At 40.8% G+C, this 19,538-nt stretch overlaps 1 protein-coding gene across 1 annotated transcript in view; it reads right to left on the bottom strand.

Annotated features, from left to right (window-relative positions):
* Positions 1 to 19,538, bottom strand: part of tenm1 (teneurin transmembrane protein 1) — an 873,954-nt gene that overhangs the window by 32,940 nt on the left and 821,476 nt on the right. Inside the window, exons 27-29 of the mRNA XM_041195427.1 lie at positions 16,655 to 16,890; positions 11,383 to 11,679; positions 1,696 to 3,304 (exon numbers count right to left, since the gene is read on the bottom strand). Of these exons, the coding sequence (XP_041051361.1) occupies positions 1,696 to 3,304; positions 11,383 to 11,679; positions 16,655 to 16,890 (2,142 nt within the window). The remainder of the gene's footprint in view (positions 1 to 1,695; positions 3,305 to 11,382; positions 11,680 to 16,654; positions 16,891 to 19,538) is intronic.

Genomic DNA, 19,538 nt, shown 5'->3' with positions numbered 1-19,538 from the left:
TTGATACTTCCTGCACTGCTTGACAGTTTGACACTTCCTGGATAGCTTGACAGTTTCTTGACAGTTTGACACTTCCTGGATAGCTTGACAGTTTCTTGACAGTTTGGCACTTCCTGGACAGCATGACAGTTTGATACTTCCTAGACACTTGACAGTTCCTTGACAGTTTGAAACTTCTTTGGCAGCTTGACTATTCCTTGATAGCTTGACATTTCATGGACAGCTTGACAGTTCCTTTACAGGGTGAGCAAAAATCCAGGGCTATGAAAAAACTTTGAATTCAATTTGTGCCTCAGATGGGCAGCAACTTGATGATATAGATGTTCCACACACTGGTTCATGCCAGCCTAATGTCTGAACTAAACTCAACATTAGGCCTCATCTTTTCCAACAGCTATAGCTGGTGGGAAAAAGTATCAGCACCAAAAATGATCAAAACAGATTTTATAACTTTTTAAATTTTGTTTATGGGACTATTTTGATTATGGCTCCACAAGGTAAGTTTAGCCCTCTTCTGACTCATGACTTCCTTTCTTCCTGGTCACTAAGTTCTCCCAAAGCCTCCTTCATGTGATCTAGCTAAGTACAGGGAGTTTTCTATCAGACTCCTCCCATGCAATATCACTCTCCCACCCACTGGCTAGCTGTTGCTTCCTGAATTTGGGCTGGAAGCAGACTGAAGCATCCAGATAAGGCCTGGGATTTACAATTATGTAGGCCTCATGCTGCCAAGGCCCTGGCTGTTTCCTGCCAGTCTTTTTCCCCATCCATCTGATTTCAATCCCAAGTTAAAGCTGTGACTACTGTTTCCAATCATTGGACTCATTCTGGTGATCCACATTGCCCACACCACATCCTGTGACTTTAATCTAATTAATGTGGTGCCCAAGATAAACTGTGGCTTAATCAAGGATGCCATTTGAATTTACCAGTAACTTCTTTATTCTTGTACTGTTTGCAAAAGAAAAGGCAAGAGCATTTTGAGATTCATGTCTTTATTGACACATTTGCTTTTAAGGAATTATGTATTTGAACTCTTCAGTCTTGCTATTGATTCACACCTTTCAGCTTCTTTCCATTCTTCCATTCCTTATCTTCCCTCCCAAAATGTATGTTCTAAATTTTTTGAACCAATTTCTTATCTATATATCCTCTTCTATGACATTCATATGCTCTCTTCCATCATTTTAATCAAAGTGATGCAGCAGAATACTTATTTCATGTCTGCATTGTACCTTTTTCCTCTTATGTTGTCCCCCTTTAATGAACTATTGTTTTACTTTTGTATGCTTATGAAAACTCTTTATTATTTCCTTTCATATTATTTGTGAGGCACTGTTCATCTTTCCTTTTACAATTTGAGATCGAGCATGGCTTTTTTCATCCAAACCTATTTTGCGATTGTGAAAAATAAGTTAAGGCAGAGGAAACTCACCCTTTTTGAGGTGCAGTTTGAAGATTACACAACAGTATTCAATGTTCTGAAGACTGAGCTTTCCTATTCCAATAATTCTGGGGAAAAAAACTGCTTAAGAAGTTCGAATCTGACATACTCAAAACTTCTAAACTTTAGCTGGCTTGCAAACAGTTACATGTATGTCACGGATGAATTTAATGGATTGGTGAGATGAGATAATTATTTTCTACTCCTGCCAATGATAGACAATAGACTTGTAGTTATATGCTATTCCTTACCTGTAGTGAAATGGGTGATGTCCTGAACAGCGCTGATTGGGTTGTTATTCTTAAATGAATATAGATTAAATGGAAACAGATTGCTGTTTAAGTCTTCCCAGAGATTATAGTTTGGTGTTGTCCATCGTCCAGACACAACATCATAATCACGACGGCCTAGATGTATAAGCTTTGTCAGAGGATCATAAAGCCCACCATGAAAACCAATGATAACTTGAAAATCAGAGTTGGAGTCTTGGTGAATATCTCCATAGGGTGTGTATTGCATCTGCTTAATTAATTGCCCAGAATTAGTGAACACAGCTAAGGGAGTCCCTGCATTATCACAGGTTATGTAAAACTCTTCACCGTTGCTGATCTCCATAGCTATGAGATGACCTTGAAGGTCATAGTAGAGTGATGTGATTTCAGAGTTTGTATGGTTATACATATGAGTGACTCTGGTTGGGTGAATCAGATCTGCATAAAAAAACTGCAGGTGTTGTCCAATGTTTGTTTTACTGGCTACACGTCTTCCTAATCCATCGTATCGATACAACATACTCCAACCTGCAATATTATCATATGCCCGGTTGAGTAGACCATTGGAGTTGTAGTCAAATATCGTATCACCCCTCTGCTGGAGGAAGCCATCCTCATCCATTTTGTACTGTACTTCTCCGAATCTGGTAATCCTATCTCGCAGGTCATACCTTAGTGGAGTTACATGAGCACTATTTTCATAGCTCATCAAGTTAATGTTTCCATTTAAGTCATAACTGTAACGCCATTGGGGTTTATTGTTAACTGAAACAGTTTGCAGCTGCCCATCAGCATCATATTCATAGGAGTGCTTAGTAAGATTGGTATCAGTTCCAACTCTTATCTCACACACTATCATACGTCCCATGTTGTCATACTGAATGGTCATCCAATATGTAATGGATCTCAGGATCTCAAATTGGACCTCTCTCACTTGGCCATTAGTGTTAAATCTCTTGGTGTGTGTCATAACAGTGGTGGTAATAATCTGGTTTAGATCATAATAGATCACACTGAACTTCCCAAATTGTTCTGTCCGTCCTGACACATCATCATGACGATAAAGATCAATGGGCAGAGGAGTTTCATTGATCATAGCCTGCATGCTAGTGATTCGGAGGTTATTATAACTGTAGTCAAAACGAGCGTTAACAAGATTGTCGTCGCTGAACCTAAAAATCTGTCGAGCGATAAGGGGCCCTGTTTGTCGAAATCGGACTGTGCAGGTAAATCCTTCATGTATCAACTGGATGGTTTTAATCACACCGGCTGCTTCATCATAAGTGAAATTGACCTGCGTGGTATCGTAAACAATCTCAGAAAACTTAGACAGTTTAGTGTACTTGTAGACCACCATTCGTCCTGTCCCCAAGTACAAAGTTTGAAGCAAGCGCCCGTCCTCATTGTAATCCTGTATGATGGAGGCACTGCTGTCAGGTGGACTGTAGATGTTCCTATAATATCCCACAGAACAAATGGTCTGCAAAGTGTGTCGAACCATACTGGGCATGGTGACTGAGAATAGTCTATCAGTCTGATCGTAGTCAAATATGTACCTTCGTTGGCTGTGCAAAAGAAGCGTCACAGACTGTTGAAAAATAAAACTAAAAGTTATTTAATGGCAATTTGAGATATTCACAGAAAAAACCCAGAAACATTTTCTAAGAAGGAAAACAAAGTACTTTTAGGTACATTTAAAATGCAATTATAGTGCTGGTGTGAGCTGGAAAAAAAGCAATGTGAAACTCCCTGGATAGTGCGATCTCACACCACATGGCCTTGACATGACATGGATTGAAAATTTAGTGTAAACCAGGTGGAAAAAAGTACGAGGGTTCTTTGGAATTCCGGAGCACATTGAACAACTACTTGCAATGAATTTAACTGTTTCCTCGTCCAGATGGTACTGTCTGCACTGTTTAAATTTATAATTAACTGCTTGTAAATACTCATGAACAGGCTATGTCCTGGGCACCAGAATTCAAGTTTCACCCAAGCAGGGCTAATTCTCCTCTCCATCCCACATCCGCTCTGACCTCTCTGCTCTCAGCCGCTACACAGCTCCAATGACGCATGAGGTATAGCAACTCAGCTTTCAATTTGGCACTTCACAGCCTTCCAGACTCAGCATTGAGTTCAACAATTGCAGATTACAAACTCTGCCACTATTTCTTTTGGATGGCATCTGTTGGTGATGATTCAACTATTCCCAACTCCCTCTAGGCCCATCTTTTGATTTTGTACTTGTCTCATTACCATCTCATTTTGCCTTGCATCATTCCTTTTTCTCATTTGATCTCTCCTGCCTTCCACCCTTTCCATCCTTTCACTGTCCCCCGTACTTGCTTAAAAGATGTTACATCTCTTTAACTTATCCCAGTTCTGAAGGGAGGTCATCAGCCTGAAACATTCATTTTTTTTCTTCTTTCTCCACAAATGCTGCCTGACCTGCTGAATATTTCCAGTATTTTCTGTTTTTATTTCAGATTTCCAGCATCTGCAGTATTTTGCTTTTGTGTTAAAAACAGAAAACATTGCAAAACACTTAGCAGGTCAGGCTGCATCTGCAGAGAGAGAAACATAGGGTTACACCAACAATTTTCCATCAGGATCGGAAGATGTTAGTGATGAACAGCTCTTAAGCAAGTGCTGAGCTAGGGAAAATTCTCTGATAGAGCGAAGGCAAAGTGATTAAGTGACAAAAGTGATGATGTTGTAAAGCAAAAGGAGATAATACTGAGACATGAAATAAAAAAGGACTTGCATTTCCACAGCACCCTTCATGACCATTGGATGTCCCAAGCTGCTTTACAGCTAATTAAGTACTTTTGAAGTGTATTATTGTTATAATGTAGGAAACCCAGCAGCTAATTTATGTACAGCAAGCTCCCACAGAGCAATGTGATAGTGACCAGTTTATTTTTGTGATGTGATAAACTCATCCAAAGGATGGCACCTCCAACAATGCAAGACTCACTCAATACTGCACTGGAGTGTCAGCTTTGATTTTTGCATTCAAGCCCTGGAGTGTAACTTGAATCCACCACCTTCTAAGTGGCAAAAGAGCTAACAACTGACATACAGTGGACAAAAGATGCAGTCAGAGGAAGTGCAAATGGTTACAGTAGAATAACAGAGGCATGGAAATTATGGTAAAGATGGGTAGGTTTTTGCCAGTTAGGGGCATATGGTGCCAAGGCAGATGGTTGGAGTTAAGATACAGAGCAGCAATGATCTCATTGAATGGCAGGACAGACTCAAGGGGCTGAATGGCCTACTCCTGTTTCTATGTTTCTATATTACTAATGAACAGCATTTAAAAAGGGACAGGACAAAGGAAAGGAGGGGGAGATAAAGCACACATATATGAAAAAAGAAACAAGGTGACTTGTAAAATGGTTAACTGGAAAACAGGGGATGGTTAAATGGCAAGTGACAAGAAAAAATACTTGCATAGCAGTTGCAGGAATGTGGTAGAAGAAAGGTGGGTAGAGCCCAGGATGCAGAATGATGGGATTCTCTCCAAATACAGCTTCATCTCATCCATTCCAGTAGCTCTGGGATAGCAGTGGTGTCAGTGGTGCCTGATGTGATGGGTTGGGAGAGTGAGCAGAATGCCGGTGGTGGAGGGAAGCAGAGTTAGGGATGCTGGAGAGGGCTGTGCAGTGCCAGGGTCGTGGAGGATGGTGGTGGTGACCAATGCTGGGGTGCATGTCACATTCGTGAACAGTGCCAGAGGTGTGGGAGAGACACAAGGGGAGTGAGCAGATTCAAGGGTACTGGTGGGGGGGGGGGGGGGGGTGGGCGGTGCTGATGTGCATGTGGGGGTGAGCATTGCTGGGTTTGTGAGATTAGGGTGAACAGGATTGTGAGGCAGAAGCGTGGTGAGCAGTGCTGTGGGTGTGGGAGGGACATGGTGGGGATGTGAGCAGAGCCAAAGTTGCGAGGGGGATGGTCAGCAACGCTAGGGTGTTATGTTATGGAGGGTGGTGAGCATTTCAGGGGGTGCAGTGGACAGGACTTCTGGGGGGATGGGGGGAGTGGTGGTGAGCAGTGCTGGATTGCCGGGGGTGCAGCAATTGGTGGACGGGGGGGGGGGTGTGGGGGGAGTGTGGAGTGCGGAGTTGGAGGAGGGAGGTGACCAGAGACAAGGGTGAAAAGGGTGAAAGTCTTTTAATGCTGATTTAATGGGCTGCACTCCTGCTAGGAACAGGTCTAAATAAATCAGGGTAGAAATCTGTGTAAGTACTAGGTAAACAGCCCAGGTTTAAGAGCTGACAGCTCCCAGCAGGACCGGGGCTTCCCTGGGGCCATTTCTGGTGAGCTGGATGATCTGGGTTCGAGTGGAAATTTGTTTCCCGGAAGTTCTGATTTCATTGTGGCCTTCAATAGCAGTGAACTTATCGGTGTGCATCATTATTGGGACCAGAAGATCTGGATCATTGTTTCTAAGGTGCGTTGCCCAGAATTATACCCAACACTCCAGATATGGCCTAACCAAGACTTTGTTTAATGTAGTTCAAATGTAGTCAAACTTCCTCCCCTTTATATTCTAGCTCTTAGAAATGCTAACATTCCATTCGCCTTCCTGATAATTATTCTGTAGCTGACTACTACATTTTAATAAAAACAGAGTGTGCTGGAAAAATTCAGCAGGTCTGGCAGCACCTATAGAGGGAGAAATAGGGTTAACGTTTTGAGTCCAATATGACTCTTCATTGGAAGAAGATTCTGGTTCTGAAGATCAGTCATATAGGACTCAAATGTTAACTCTGTTTCTCTCTCCACAGATGCTGCCAGACCTGCTGAGATTTTCCAGCACTTTCTGTTTTTATTTCAGATCTCCAGCATCCACAATATTTTGCTTTTACTCCATTTTAATGATCTGTGTACATGCATCCCGTAATATCCTTGGACCTTCTCTGTTCCTAGCTTTTCACCGATTAAAAATACTCGAATCTATCCTTTTTTGGTCCAAAATGGATGACCTCATAGTGAATCTATGATGAAATCCACTTAGTTAATCTATCAATGTCTCTTTTTAATTTTATGCTCTCATCTACACTACTTACTGTGGGATCAATCTTTGTGTCATTGGCAAACTTGGATATATGACTTTCTATTGTATTATTCAAGTCATTAATAAATATAATGAACAGATGAGGCCCTGGCATCAACCCTCCTTGCATACCACTAGACACTTCCTTTCAATCTGAGTAACAGCCATTTTCCCTACTGTCTGTCTTAAGCTGCCTAACTAATCTTCCAACTAGGTCAATAATTTGCCTTCAGTTGTGAGCTTTAGTTTTAACTCTAGATTTGATGAAGGATCCACATACGGAGCATTAACTCCTCTGTCCTTTTCCCAGAGAGCTGCTTCATCTGCTGAGTGTTTTTAGCATTCTTGGTGCAAAGAAGTCCCACCTGAGAGAACAGGCAAGTGTCCCACATTCAAGATTTTGCACATGCTGCTCATTCATCTGCTGGATTGTGCTTAATAGTGGCACCAACTAATTTGCTTTTCGATTTGTTCCCCTCTCTTTTTGATAAAATATCTTATTCTTGTCTAGTGATTTCCCCATGTGGTCCAGATAATTCATCTGCCCCATTTCACTATACATCATTGTACCATGAGTCTACCACATGATCTATCATTAATACTGGCTGGGCAGAGCAGTTCCTTCAAAATGCTGAAATTATACCTGCATGTACTGCAAACATAGTAACAAAAAGGCAGTAAAAATATAGACTCAAGAGATTAAAAGGTCTCTATGATAGGGTGGAGGGTAGGAGTGGTTAAATAGCAAAATAGATAATGGTGTAAAGCAAAAAGAGGTGAAAATGAGTCAAGCAAATAAGCAAATGATGAGCCTAGAAAAAATATAAATGTTTGCAGCAGATCAGCAGTGGAGGAGGAAAGCTTGGAAAATCTGGCAAAGATAAGGCTCATGTGGTGCAGCAATGTGGCGGAAGAAAGGTAAATAGACACCAGGGTGTGCACCTACTGCCAACTCACTATGCCTGTCTTTTGTCTTTTCAGCTACTGACACTTACTGTGCAATTCTAGTGTTTTATATTTCTCTTCTGGTTTCCAGCATTCAGATCTTTTTATCTGGTCTTTGTTACCTTTTCTCCATTAAGATGAATTGAGGTGTATTTAAGAATGTAAAAATTAACCATTCCAATATTATAGAAGTTTGCCTGCATATTTCATTTTTTATTTTTGTTGTAGTTGATATAATGTACCTTACAATAAGGTAAATTAGGTGTACATGTAAATTAGGTATAATTAAAAATTCATGAATGTTACCCTTAACAAAAAATATACATATGCATCACATTTAATAAAAGGAAATCTATTTTAATTAACCAAATTTGCATGCACAAGTTTTAATGAGAAGAATGAATATATTATCTCTATCATAATACATTCCCTAAGTTTCGACTTAAGTTTTTCAATTGCAAAAGGAAAGTATATTTTATAATTAACTTAAGTTGCTCATGCATTTAAGCATAATTATTGTGCTATTCCTGTGAGCATGGACGAATATTTCCTCCAGATCTTGGTGTGTTTTATTCTTTGACGAAATGGTACAAACTCCCATATATTAAAATGTTCTGAACAATGTATTAGTTTTTGTCTGCTATAAGGAATTCTATGACACTTCCTTTGATGGCTTCGTGAGAAAATGCATTGTTCAGTGTGGAACTGAGCCACCAACAACAAAAAAAAAGCACCAGATTCAACCCTGTTTTGTGGCTGAATTGCTTTCTTGGGTGAGATAGCAGAGTCATTTTTAACCCATCCTATACAGTTGGCCTCAGCATCTCAATACCATAGAAGATGGAAACCTAGTTAAGGAGCCCATTCGTGATCACTGTACAATAAATTCCATTGGCAAGTGTGGAGGTGCAAACACATTACTGCTAGTACTGGTTTGCTGTGGTGCACTGTGCTGCAGCTACTTCCAGCATGGCATGCCCTCTTGAGAAAGATTCTGCAGTGGATGTCCCCCAGCGTGTACCATAAGTCTGTGAGGAAGCACTATTCTGATGTCATGCAGCCCAGCCGGCTGATGCAATGCTAGGATACATAATTTGGATCACACAGGCCCAGAAAATGAATTAGTTTGTCACTCTGCAAACAACAATTGTTCAGCAGCAAGAGGGGCCCAGTACAAATATTATCGAAAGGATGCAGACACCCAAATTGCACATAAGGTACTTTTTAAGAACTTGTGCAATTGCAAGATGAATGTACATACTCTGGAGTATTTCTGGAGGTGTTGTGGTCAGTTCTTGGATTTGCCAGGGAGTGTTACTGCATCCTCACAGGGAGGGCAGATGAATAGGAAACGCAAGTTCAGAAATTGCACAATTCCCAACTCTCCCCATTTCTGCATTTCTGACTCTCCAGAGCTCTGCCGACTGCACTCCACAAAGTTGGGGCTCTACGTAGCCATTGTTGAATGATGTCACTAAGCCCAAGGCTACGAAAGCAGTGGCTGGTGACGTCACAGAGTGGAGGGGGTGGGGGGACGTGGTGGGGCTGGGCTGGTCTGGGAGCCACACTCTTGCAAGGAATTTAAAGAACTGATCTAACAGGCTGCTTGAGGCACAGCTCAAGAGAGGTACTCCCAATCATTCTGGGAACAACCCAGATATTCCAGGAAGTTTTGGAACCCAATTCTAATCCCCTCATTGTTTAATACATTTCCACGTTTTGTGTCATCTGCCTCTGATAGCCAATTCTAATTCATTTCTATAGGCAGAATTTTATTGAAAAGTGGGATGTCCTGATGTTGAGGCCATATGTGAGTCCCAAGCCTGTATGGGTGCACAGTGGCACCACCTTAGCAATTTTCCAAATGGTGTCTTCCTAATTGGCCACTGCCAGGCCTACCATACAATTAAGGATGACGGGTGGGCTGCTGATGCGACCAGCCCAGTCAGAGGCCCGGCAGCACTGGAGTCTCAACAGCACCATCCAGACAGATAGGTGCTGCTGAAGCAGGCCATGACCCAGAGGCAGGCTCAACGGGGAGGCACCCTCAAGAAGGTAATTTAAATGAAAAATGTTGGTTGGCTGAGACTGGTGGGTCCCACTTATTGGAAGGGAAATGTCTTTGGGACCTGGGGTTGGCCTTTCCTGATTGTGACCCCCCCTCTTTGGGCTATGGAACCTCTAGCTCCGATGCCTCCCTGGGAAGTCGCTAGGAGGCAGCCTCCATGTAGCTAGTAGCCTCTCTACAAGGTGGGCAATGATGCTCCATCACCAATAAAATACCAGCGGCCTGGGAAAGTGGCCTTAATTGGGCCTTAAAGTATTCAAATAGGGAAACCTGCCTAGCAGCATGACTTCACTGGGGAGCCATCCTGTTGTGACTCCCTGGCATTTACCGGCTCACCCACCTCCAGCCCATTACCCTGAGGTCCTGGTCCATTTATCAAAAACAGCAGTGGTCCTAAGACCAATCCTTCACTGTCACTGGGCCGAAATCCTGAACTCCCTTCCTAACAGCACTGTGGGTGTACCTACACCACATGGACTGCAGCGGTTCAGGAAGGCAGCTCACCACCACCTTCTCAAGGGAAATCTGAGATGGGCAATAAATGCTGGCCTAGCCAGCAATGCCCACATCCTGTGAATGAACAAATTAAAAAAAAATCCATGGGGTACATCACTGTGTACTATCCTGCAGTTTGAAAAAACAACCGGTCACAATTACTCTGTGCATGGTTATTGGTGGTAACAAAAAGAACTACTTTCGAGTGGCTTTCAAAAGACCCTAACACTAGCTATACATATAATAGTGTTTGGATTTAGATGTGATGCTTACCATTGATTGGAGTAATCCTAATTTCACTGATAATTACTGAGAGCAAAGCCTTTGAGGCTAATAATTAAAGTTGAAGACTTTAATCTCTAATTTCATCATTTCAATGTGAGATTGATCAATGTTGTTATTTGAAAAAAAGTGAATAAAATGCTGTTTTATAGCACATTATCAATTTTATCTTTTGAAGACCAATGGAATTGGGTGTTGGGATTGAGTGAGTGGCACAAGTGTGCTTGAAGGCTTAATGGTGTCATCTGCAAATTACAAAGGATTCTTTTTTCAGGCAGCATGTCTCAAGTGGTGGAGTAGGAGTGGAGCTGCAGAAAGTAGCACCTGATATGGTGTGTTGCACATTTTGCATTACAAGCAAATAGGCTTCCTGTCAGTTGAACACAGCAGACATTGAACATATGAGTTAAATCTGTGGTTTAGCCATCAACCTAGGTGCAAGCAGAGTACAGGTGAAAGCCTTGGAGAATGAAATACTGAATTAGTAATGAGAATGAAAATAAGCTGCACCATTACAGCATTGGAAGCATTTATAATACTCGTATTGCCTGTTGTGCTGTGGACACTCTATATGTATGTGTGACCTGAGTCTACAGTGCAACATAATTTAAAAGCACAGCTTTCAGTTTCTTTCTCCATGGTATACATTCAAAATCAGTTCCTATTTGATTTGATTTTTAAGCATGTTATTATGGCTTAGGTTATCAACCTCAGTTCACCCATGCTGCTAGAGGCATTGTTGCAAGTTTCCTTAGATTGAACACTAGAAAAAATTTAATCTCAATAAGTTCCAGAACCAATTCTTATGTTGTCTTACCTTTTCCGAGTAAGTGTAACTCCATATTTTCCCATCTGCCAGCACTCTGGATATAATCCTGCCACTCTGATCATATTCCATTCTTTCAATACAAGTTCCCCGCTGAATGCCTGTCAGCAGCCCCATAGGGGAATAAGTGACATTGACCTCATTGAACTTGTTGCTGGGTGCCCAAAGAACTGGACGTCCCAATTGATCATACTGAATCTTGAGAGTAAACTTTCGATGGTCATCGTAGATCTTTCCAATTCTAGTGCGACGGTCAAAGTCTATAGACAGCAGGTTTCTGTTATGAGCCTAATGACAAACAAAACCTGAATCAACTTGAATCACCTATACAGGTATCATTAATAACAAAGTCATTGCTTTGGCTCGTAAAATCAAAGTCGAAATACAGTATAAACATAGCAATTATCTGATATCAAGAAAGATTGATAATTTTTCCATATATAATTTATAATTATATTGCAATTTATTTTCTGAAGAATTCTGCATGAAACACATGAATCTCAGTGTTGAGTCTTGAATTATAACATCATCATCAACAACAATGGTAACAACCTGCATCTATATAATGCCTTTTAGACAATAAAATGTCCCAAACACTTCATAGATCCACTTGAATTATAGAAAAATAGCCACAGGATATTTATAGATTTTATCCTTCTAAATGTGAACTGTGTTTGGGAACAGCATTTTGAGCTGTCCACCAGTCGGGTGAAATATTGGCAGCTACATCTCTGTCACTGGTGTCACAGAAACATGAAAATCATAGTTGACTGCAGATACCTGATAAAAGAAATAAAAAGGAAGGAAAGACTTACATTTATACAGTGCTTATCACAACTTAGGTTGTCCCAAAATGCTTTCCAACTAATGAAGTACTTTTGAAATATTATCACTGTTGTAAAATATAACTATTCTGCCTCAGGCATGATATTCTAATGTACCAAATGAATCTAATTTTAATATATATAATTCCTGATCTAGGAAACTACTTTTCTCAAGATCTATGATCTTTAGGGAATTCATTTTGTTTTGATATATGAAACATATTATAATGCAGAAAGATGCATAAGTAGCAAAAAACACAATAAGTCATTCCACTGATTACTCTCAACACATTTTTGTTACCATATTCTATGGGTCTCTGTGAAAATTTGCAGAATTTAGTGATTTAGGGGATATATTGAGATTATTTAATATTTCTTTCATAAAACAAAAAGACTGCAATCAAGACAAAAAAATGAAATACTGAATGTTAGGTGTTAATGTTTTGGAAAGAAAATGTCATGTTTTGTTATTCTAAAAGCAGGGCCTACATCTCCATATATGTGCCTAAACTACACTTGTATCTGTTTCAGTACAGTTTACTATCATTTTTGATTTATTTAATCTTGCCTCAGGTAAAGGAATTCTGCAGTCTGTTAAGTATATTACTGAACATCAGAAGTTGACAGGATAGAATATTGTCCATTGTTCTGTGCTAGCCTTCTCTCAAAGCAATCCAAAATTAATCAGCTATCCTTGTTCTCACTTGATAACTCCACATCATATTCTGCTGCAAATATTTATCCAAGTTTCTTTTGAAAGAAAGCAATAGCCTCAGTCTCAACCATTGCTTGTGGCAAGCCATTTCCTGCTCCTACAATCATCTGTATTAAAAAAATTATCCTAACTCTCTTCTCACTTTTGGTGATGATTATAAATTATAAGGGTCATTACTGAATCTGCAACCAGAGGAAATAATCTCTCTCTAATTAGTTAAATCCTTATTAAATCTCCTCTTAGCCTTCTAATGATAGAACAGAAATAGTTCAAGACATGCAAATCTCTCCACATAACTGGCTTCATGCTGGTAAATCGATGAAATTTATAACTTTAATGTTGTTTCTATAATAATACAATATGCACAGAGGACTCAAATTGTGGTCAAAACAAATGATTTGCATAAATTTAATATTACTTACCCTTATATTCTATGACCCATTTATAAATTTCAAAATATTCCTTTGTTTTATGTCTTTGGCTGCCTACCGTCAGACTTTCAGTGAATTATTTATTTGAATACTTAGGTGTCTCTGTCCATTGACACCTTTCAGCCTCCTTCCATTGGATGTATTCTTCCCAAAATACGTAATGAAAAATACATTGAACTGTATCTGGCATTTGGCTGCCCATTCCACCAACCTATGTCTTCTTGAAGTCTAACAGTGTTACTCACTGCATATCCAAACCTCACGCTCTTGTTTCACCAGTAAATTTTGAGATTTTGCTTCCTATGCCCTAGATTAAATACCTGCATAAAGCGAGAACAAAAGTGAATCCAGCACTGACCAGGGCTTAAATCACTTCCAATCTTTCTCCAATTAGAACAATGCCTATTTATCCCAAATCTTACCTAATGTTTGTCAACTGCCTTTCTATTCATACTTTTATATATCATTCGCATGAATATTTCTAACAAGTTTCTTGTGAGACACCTTATAGCATACCTTCTGAAAACCTACATAAACTACATCTACTGCATTTCCTTTTCTGTATTGAAATGACCACTTATTTGAAAGCTCTGTTAAATTTGTCAACAGAACTGGTCATATTCTCAAACAAAAACAAAAATTTCTGGAAAAACTCAGCAGGTCTGACAGCATCTGTGGAGAGAAAGACAGAGTTAACGTTTCGAGTCCGTACGTTAACTCTGTCTTTCAGTGTTTCTCTCCACAGATGCTGTCAGACCTGCTGAGTTTTTCCAGCAATATTTGTTTTTGTTTCAGATTTCCAGCATCTGCAGTATTTTGCTTTTATCTTAGTGGTCATATTCTCATCCTTTTTTGAGAAAAGTTACATTGGTTATCCTCCTGTCCCATTACATAATTAGCCTATTTAAAGAGAAAAAAATTGGACCCATAGTTTTTTAAATTCACTTATGGCGTGTGGGCATCACTGGCAAGGCCAGCATTTATTATGCATCTCTAATTGAGAAAGTGGTGGTGGTGAGCTGCATTCTTGAACTGCTACAGTCCATGTGATTTAAGTACCCCACAGTGCTATTGGGTCACGATTTTGACCCAGCGACAATGAAAAAATGGTGGTATATTTCCAAGTGAGGATGGTGTGTGGCTTGGATGGAAACTTGCAGGCGATAGTGTTTGCATATGTCTGCTGCCCTTGTTCTTCTAGGTGGTGGAGGTCATGTTTGGAACGTGTTGTCAAAAGAGTCTGAGTGAGTTGAAGTAGTGCATCATTTAGAGGTTACTCACTGTTGCTGTGGTGTGCCAGTGGTGGAGGGAGTGAATGTTTAAATTGGTGGATAGGGTGCCAATCAAGCAGGCTGTAGACTCTGCTATTTCTTCTCTACTTTCAAAAAGCTTGGGTACATGCCAGGAGGGCAAAAATTATTCACCTGGAATTCTGCAAATTGCTTTTCTACAATTATATCTAACAACTGTCCTATATATTTTTTGAAAAAAATCGATGCATGCAATTTACTGATATGTCTCCATGATATTTTAATCTTCTAAATGACTTTTCATTCATTCCTGAACAGCTCTATCCTCTCTTTACCTATTCTTTTACTGTTTATATATGTTCACAAAACCCTTGTGTGATCTGATAACCTTTTTCCTATTTGTTTTTATCCCTTTTAATGTTCCCTTTCACCTTCCCCATATACTTTTTTATATTCCCCACGACTGTCTTCAGTATTTTTAGCCTTAATCCTATCCGTTTAGTTTGAAGCACCTTTATTTATACACACAACTGTATGCTTTGATTCACCCCTTCACTGCTTTATGGGAATATATTTATTTTGCATTCAATCCATCTCATATTTCTTGCCAATTTATTGTGGTTATTGCTTTTGATTCAAAAATTAAAACATATGTTTAAGTGGGAATTTTCAAAGGAGAAAACGCTTTTTCTCAGTTTGATTGTTTAAATTGAATCTTTTATGAGTTTCATGGATTATACTAATGAGATTACAACAATAATCCATTTCAGCAAATGTGATATAGATCATTTTGCTTACAAAGTATTACCCTGCTTGTCAGTTATTCATATTTTGTAAAATTATAATTTAGGGTTTCTATTTTTTGAAACATTTGCATTTTTATTTTATGTACAATATGTCTTTGCTGAATTTACAGATTAATGGCCCTAAACTTTCATGGGTCATGAGGCTGGTACTTTCCTCGGGATAGTGCACACTGGTGCCCTTCGTGGTTGATTACACAAGAACACAGGGGCCACGGGGAGGGCATCGAATCTCCTTGGACCCAAATGGCACCTGTGCCATTAAGGGCACCTCTTGGGCCTGTACTTTGTCTCATAGAATGGAAACTTTAGCTTGACTTTCCTGCTCTGAGGTAGTGCCAGATACCACCCACCTGAAAAATCATTGCAGAGTGCCCAGCAGCCCCCTTTATAAAAGGCTCATATGCAAATAAATTAATTAAAACCCTCCAGATTCTTTAAGGGCAGAGGCCATAATCTCTGCCTGAATCCAACCAGTAAGATCCATTTTCAGCTTTTTGGAGGTTGGTATGTCTGTTCTCACCTGCTGTACAACCGTTAATGTGGGAAACCTCAATAGAGAGAGTTCCTGTCCTCAGCATAATTTCCTTTGCATCGGTGGTCTTATTTGGAGTGGGCAGGTCTGAGCCAAAGTGTTTCAGAGCCATGGTGGAGTTTGCTGCCCTGGTGCACTCTGTCAGAATTATAATTAAATTCACGGAAGAACTGAGCAAATTTGGCATGGTGGTTACCATTATCACTTAGTACAATTGTAGCCCATTCATATTTAATTTATTATCCACCTGACATAGAAACAACTACCTGAACATTGTCCGTTACATTTATAACCTTGAGAAAAACAACTTGGAAAATAATGCATAATTGCAGATGCAGCAGTGGGTTTTTGGGGGTTGTGGGGCCCTGTTACAAATGTCAGTCTGTGCAGGTACTTTCTCAGGTTCAGTGGTGTCAGTTGCTTTCATAAATATTTCTCTTTCATGTGAGTTGAATAACATTGCCCTATCTCTACTTGTATGATAGCATCATCCAGGACCGTCATAATAGTGCACAGCTGTAACTGGATGTGTACTTCAACCACACCATTGTCTTGTGAATGCACTGGGCACAGCATATATATAATCTCTTGTAAGACGATCCATCAATGGATTTTGTTTTGTTATGAAAATGGCTTCCAATTATCAGAACATCAATATAATCATGAATTGCTTTCTGAAAGTAAAGCAATTTTTTTGGTACTAACCCTAAATCTCCTTCCAAAGACAGCAAGGTTGCCTTTGGTCTGCTCCTTTCTCTGCCTCCACTCCACTATGTTCGGATTGTGTTCAGTCGGCAATGAAATGTTACGTTTTCCCATAGTTGGATTTGCAACTCCAGCCAAGAGGTGAGGTTCTGTCTGTAGAGTCAATTCCATCCCGCTGGCAAAAGTTACTTCCAAAGATCCATCAGGGCCAACCCGGTAGGTATTTTGAATGTGCTCTGGAAAATAAAATACCTCAATTGATTAATAATTAAATTTACTCTTAATGAAAGTGATCCTGGTGGACTGACATAATCTGCTGACAAATGCATGATTCCATTCATATCTTAGTGGAATAGATTGTGAGCCAAAAAGTTTGCAGTGGAATATCGAGCTCAGCACGTTAGTAGAAACACATTTATCAATTAATAGCCTTGATAGGTTCCATTTGCTTAACTCAGCTCTGAAAGGCTTCCAGCCCAATATAGCCAAGGAGAAGAGTCATATACAGTTTGAAATGCTCGCCATTGCAGTGGTCAATGTTCGCCAGGCTCTTGATCTTATGGAGGCCCTGCTGCATCTTGCTGCTCAGGCCCTTGCTCCTCATGGCCCTGTGCCAAACTGCGATGGGCCCTCCTTCTCTTCATCTGGATGAGAGCCATTACCAGCAGCAGCCTACATCATTGATGCCTCAGTGGATGTGTGAAGTGATACATTAAGTGAGCATGTCCTTTACAGGTTTCCCTCCATCTCAAGGCCAGCAGGCAAGTGCTAAGCCCTTCACCTGGCCTCTGTCTAGTCGTGGCATCTCCATCCCACCCCTTTCAGATAAAGGACATCCTGGAGGACCAGAGATGGTTGTTCCTCCTTTTCATACATGAATGCAAATGGAGATATTGCTCTTTAACCATAGTAATGAGAAGCAAATGCAAGAAGCCTCAAGCAAACATTTTTTTGCTTGTCTCCACTAATCTTGAAACTCAGACCATTGCCTTAGCAGCATAGAAAGACTAAATGCATGATCCCTTGTCAGCCATGACCGTTCACCTGGGAGGATGGAGGTTTGGAGTCATGAGTTGGCTGCCCTCTACCAGTCGTGCTCCTTGGAGGCACTCTACCTCCCTCCCTTCATCCCTGCAGCCAATGGCAAATAGCACAGAATGAACGGCAGCTCCACACCTTGCTGAGATCTCAATGTTATGAGACCCATGAGTCGGGAACAAGCCAACTGCAATGTGGGCTTCATCATAGGGAGCAGAACATCTTTAACATTCAGTTGCCTCATAATTATGAGGCTGTGACTTTAGTTGACCACATGTGCTAACCTAAAACTCCATCCAGCTGAAAAGACATTCCTCCCATCTCCAGGGATCTCACTGGCTAACCTAACTGTGTAGTTAAGGTCAGTTTGGAAAAATGGTGCACATCACCTTTCAATCTCGCTTCACCACATTCTACCCTCCCCCTGTCACCCTCCAACTTCCCCCATCACCACAGACCTAACCAATATCACCATTCCTCTCCCCTCTGTCACCCTTGAATCTCCCCCCGTTACCCTGGGCCCTTCATATTCCTTTCCTCCCCTCAGAGCTGACACACATTACCTCCCTGTGCCCACTCTGACCCTGCCCCCTCCCGTTATCGAGCCATCTGTCGTATCCCCCCTCTGTGACCCACCCGGCGAGACCTCCAACTACCAGGCTCTCACCTCAGACCTGCTACCCTTCCCCATTCCACTCCCCCATCTGACTGTGACCGTTGCCTCCTATCACCAGTACCTTGAGTTCTCCCCCCAGGACCCCACCATCAACACCACTGATCCTGCCCTCTAAGACACTACCACCTCCATTCTCTGAACACTCTTTCCCTGGGTACTTTCCCACCCTTTCCTTGTAAATTTGCCTCATTTGTCCAGCCTTCATTCCACCCTACCCCCGCCCCTTCCAGTCTTTGCTTGCCTCCCTTGTCCAGCCTTGGCTAACAGCACTCGAATGAAGTTATGCAAGGTCCCCAAGAAGGACAAAGCAGCCTCCACTGACCCCAAAGCTGGGGCAGTGGTGAAGCTCACCAGGTGTATGCTACTTACATACAGTCATAAAACTAAACATTCTAAATTCTCGCTGGTGGAGAACTTAATTTGGAGGAGGAGCTTAATTCTGGCGAGGTGGCCTTTTAATGAGCATGGATTAGATGCTAATGCATGAAAATTGTGCTCCCGACATTGTTTGTCAGGAAGCTGGATCTGCCTTGAGAGTCGGGAGAACAGAATTCCGACAGTTTATCTCACTGTTGGGAAACAGATTTTATGCCTCCTGCCAAATTAATTGCATCTGCCTGACACATTTCCCGCCGCTGGCAGGAGCAGAAAATTCCACCTCTATGTCTATAGCTACTTTTACTTATTTAGCACTTAAGTAGTTTTGATTTTGTTAAATTCTATGGTTAAATGATAAGTAGAAAGTACTAAGTACTTAGTGCTTTCTACTTATTCTTTAATCAAAGAGTTTAACAGAATCAAAACTATTCAATTTGGAAAAAGCTACTTAAAGCCATCCATGTGTAAAAACAGGCCCAGGAATATAACTACAAGTTTTATCGAGAGTCTGGCCTTTTGACTTGTTTACAGCCATAGAATTTTAAAGCCAAATTGAAAACTGCTTTTTCCAGAGTTGAAAGGACAGTTTCACATTGATGGGTTCTGTGATGACTGTCACTTTAAAACTAGTTCAGCTGAGTAAGGGTCACGTGATTTGTTCAACCAATGTGTGGCTAGCGTGAGGGAATAAATTCTAGGGAGGGATTCCTTAGGAAAAATGGCTGGCTGGATACAAGCAGCCCCAGAAGCTCTCGTCTAAATAACAAAACAAAAACAAAAATAAAAATACCT

The sequence above is a fragment of the Carcharodon carcharias genome, chromosome 9, assembly GCF_017639515.1.
Source record: "Carcharodon carcharias isolate sCarCar2 chromosome 9, sCarCar2.pri, whole genome shotgun sequence".
Classification (NCBI taxonomy): Eukaryota; Metazoa; Chordata; class Chondrichthyes; order Lamniformes; family Lamnidae; genus Carcharodon; species Carcharodon carcharias.
This window is presented reverse-complemented; position numbering and strand designations above follow the sequence as displayed.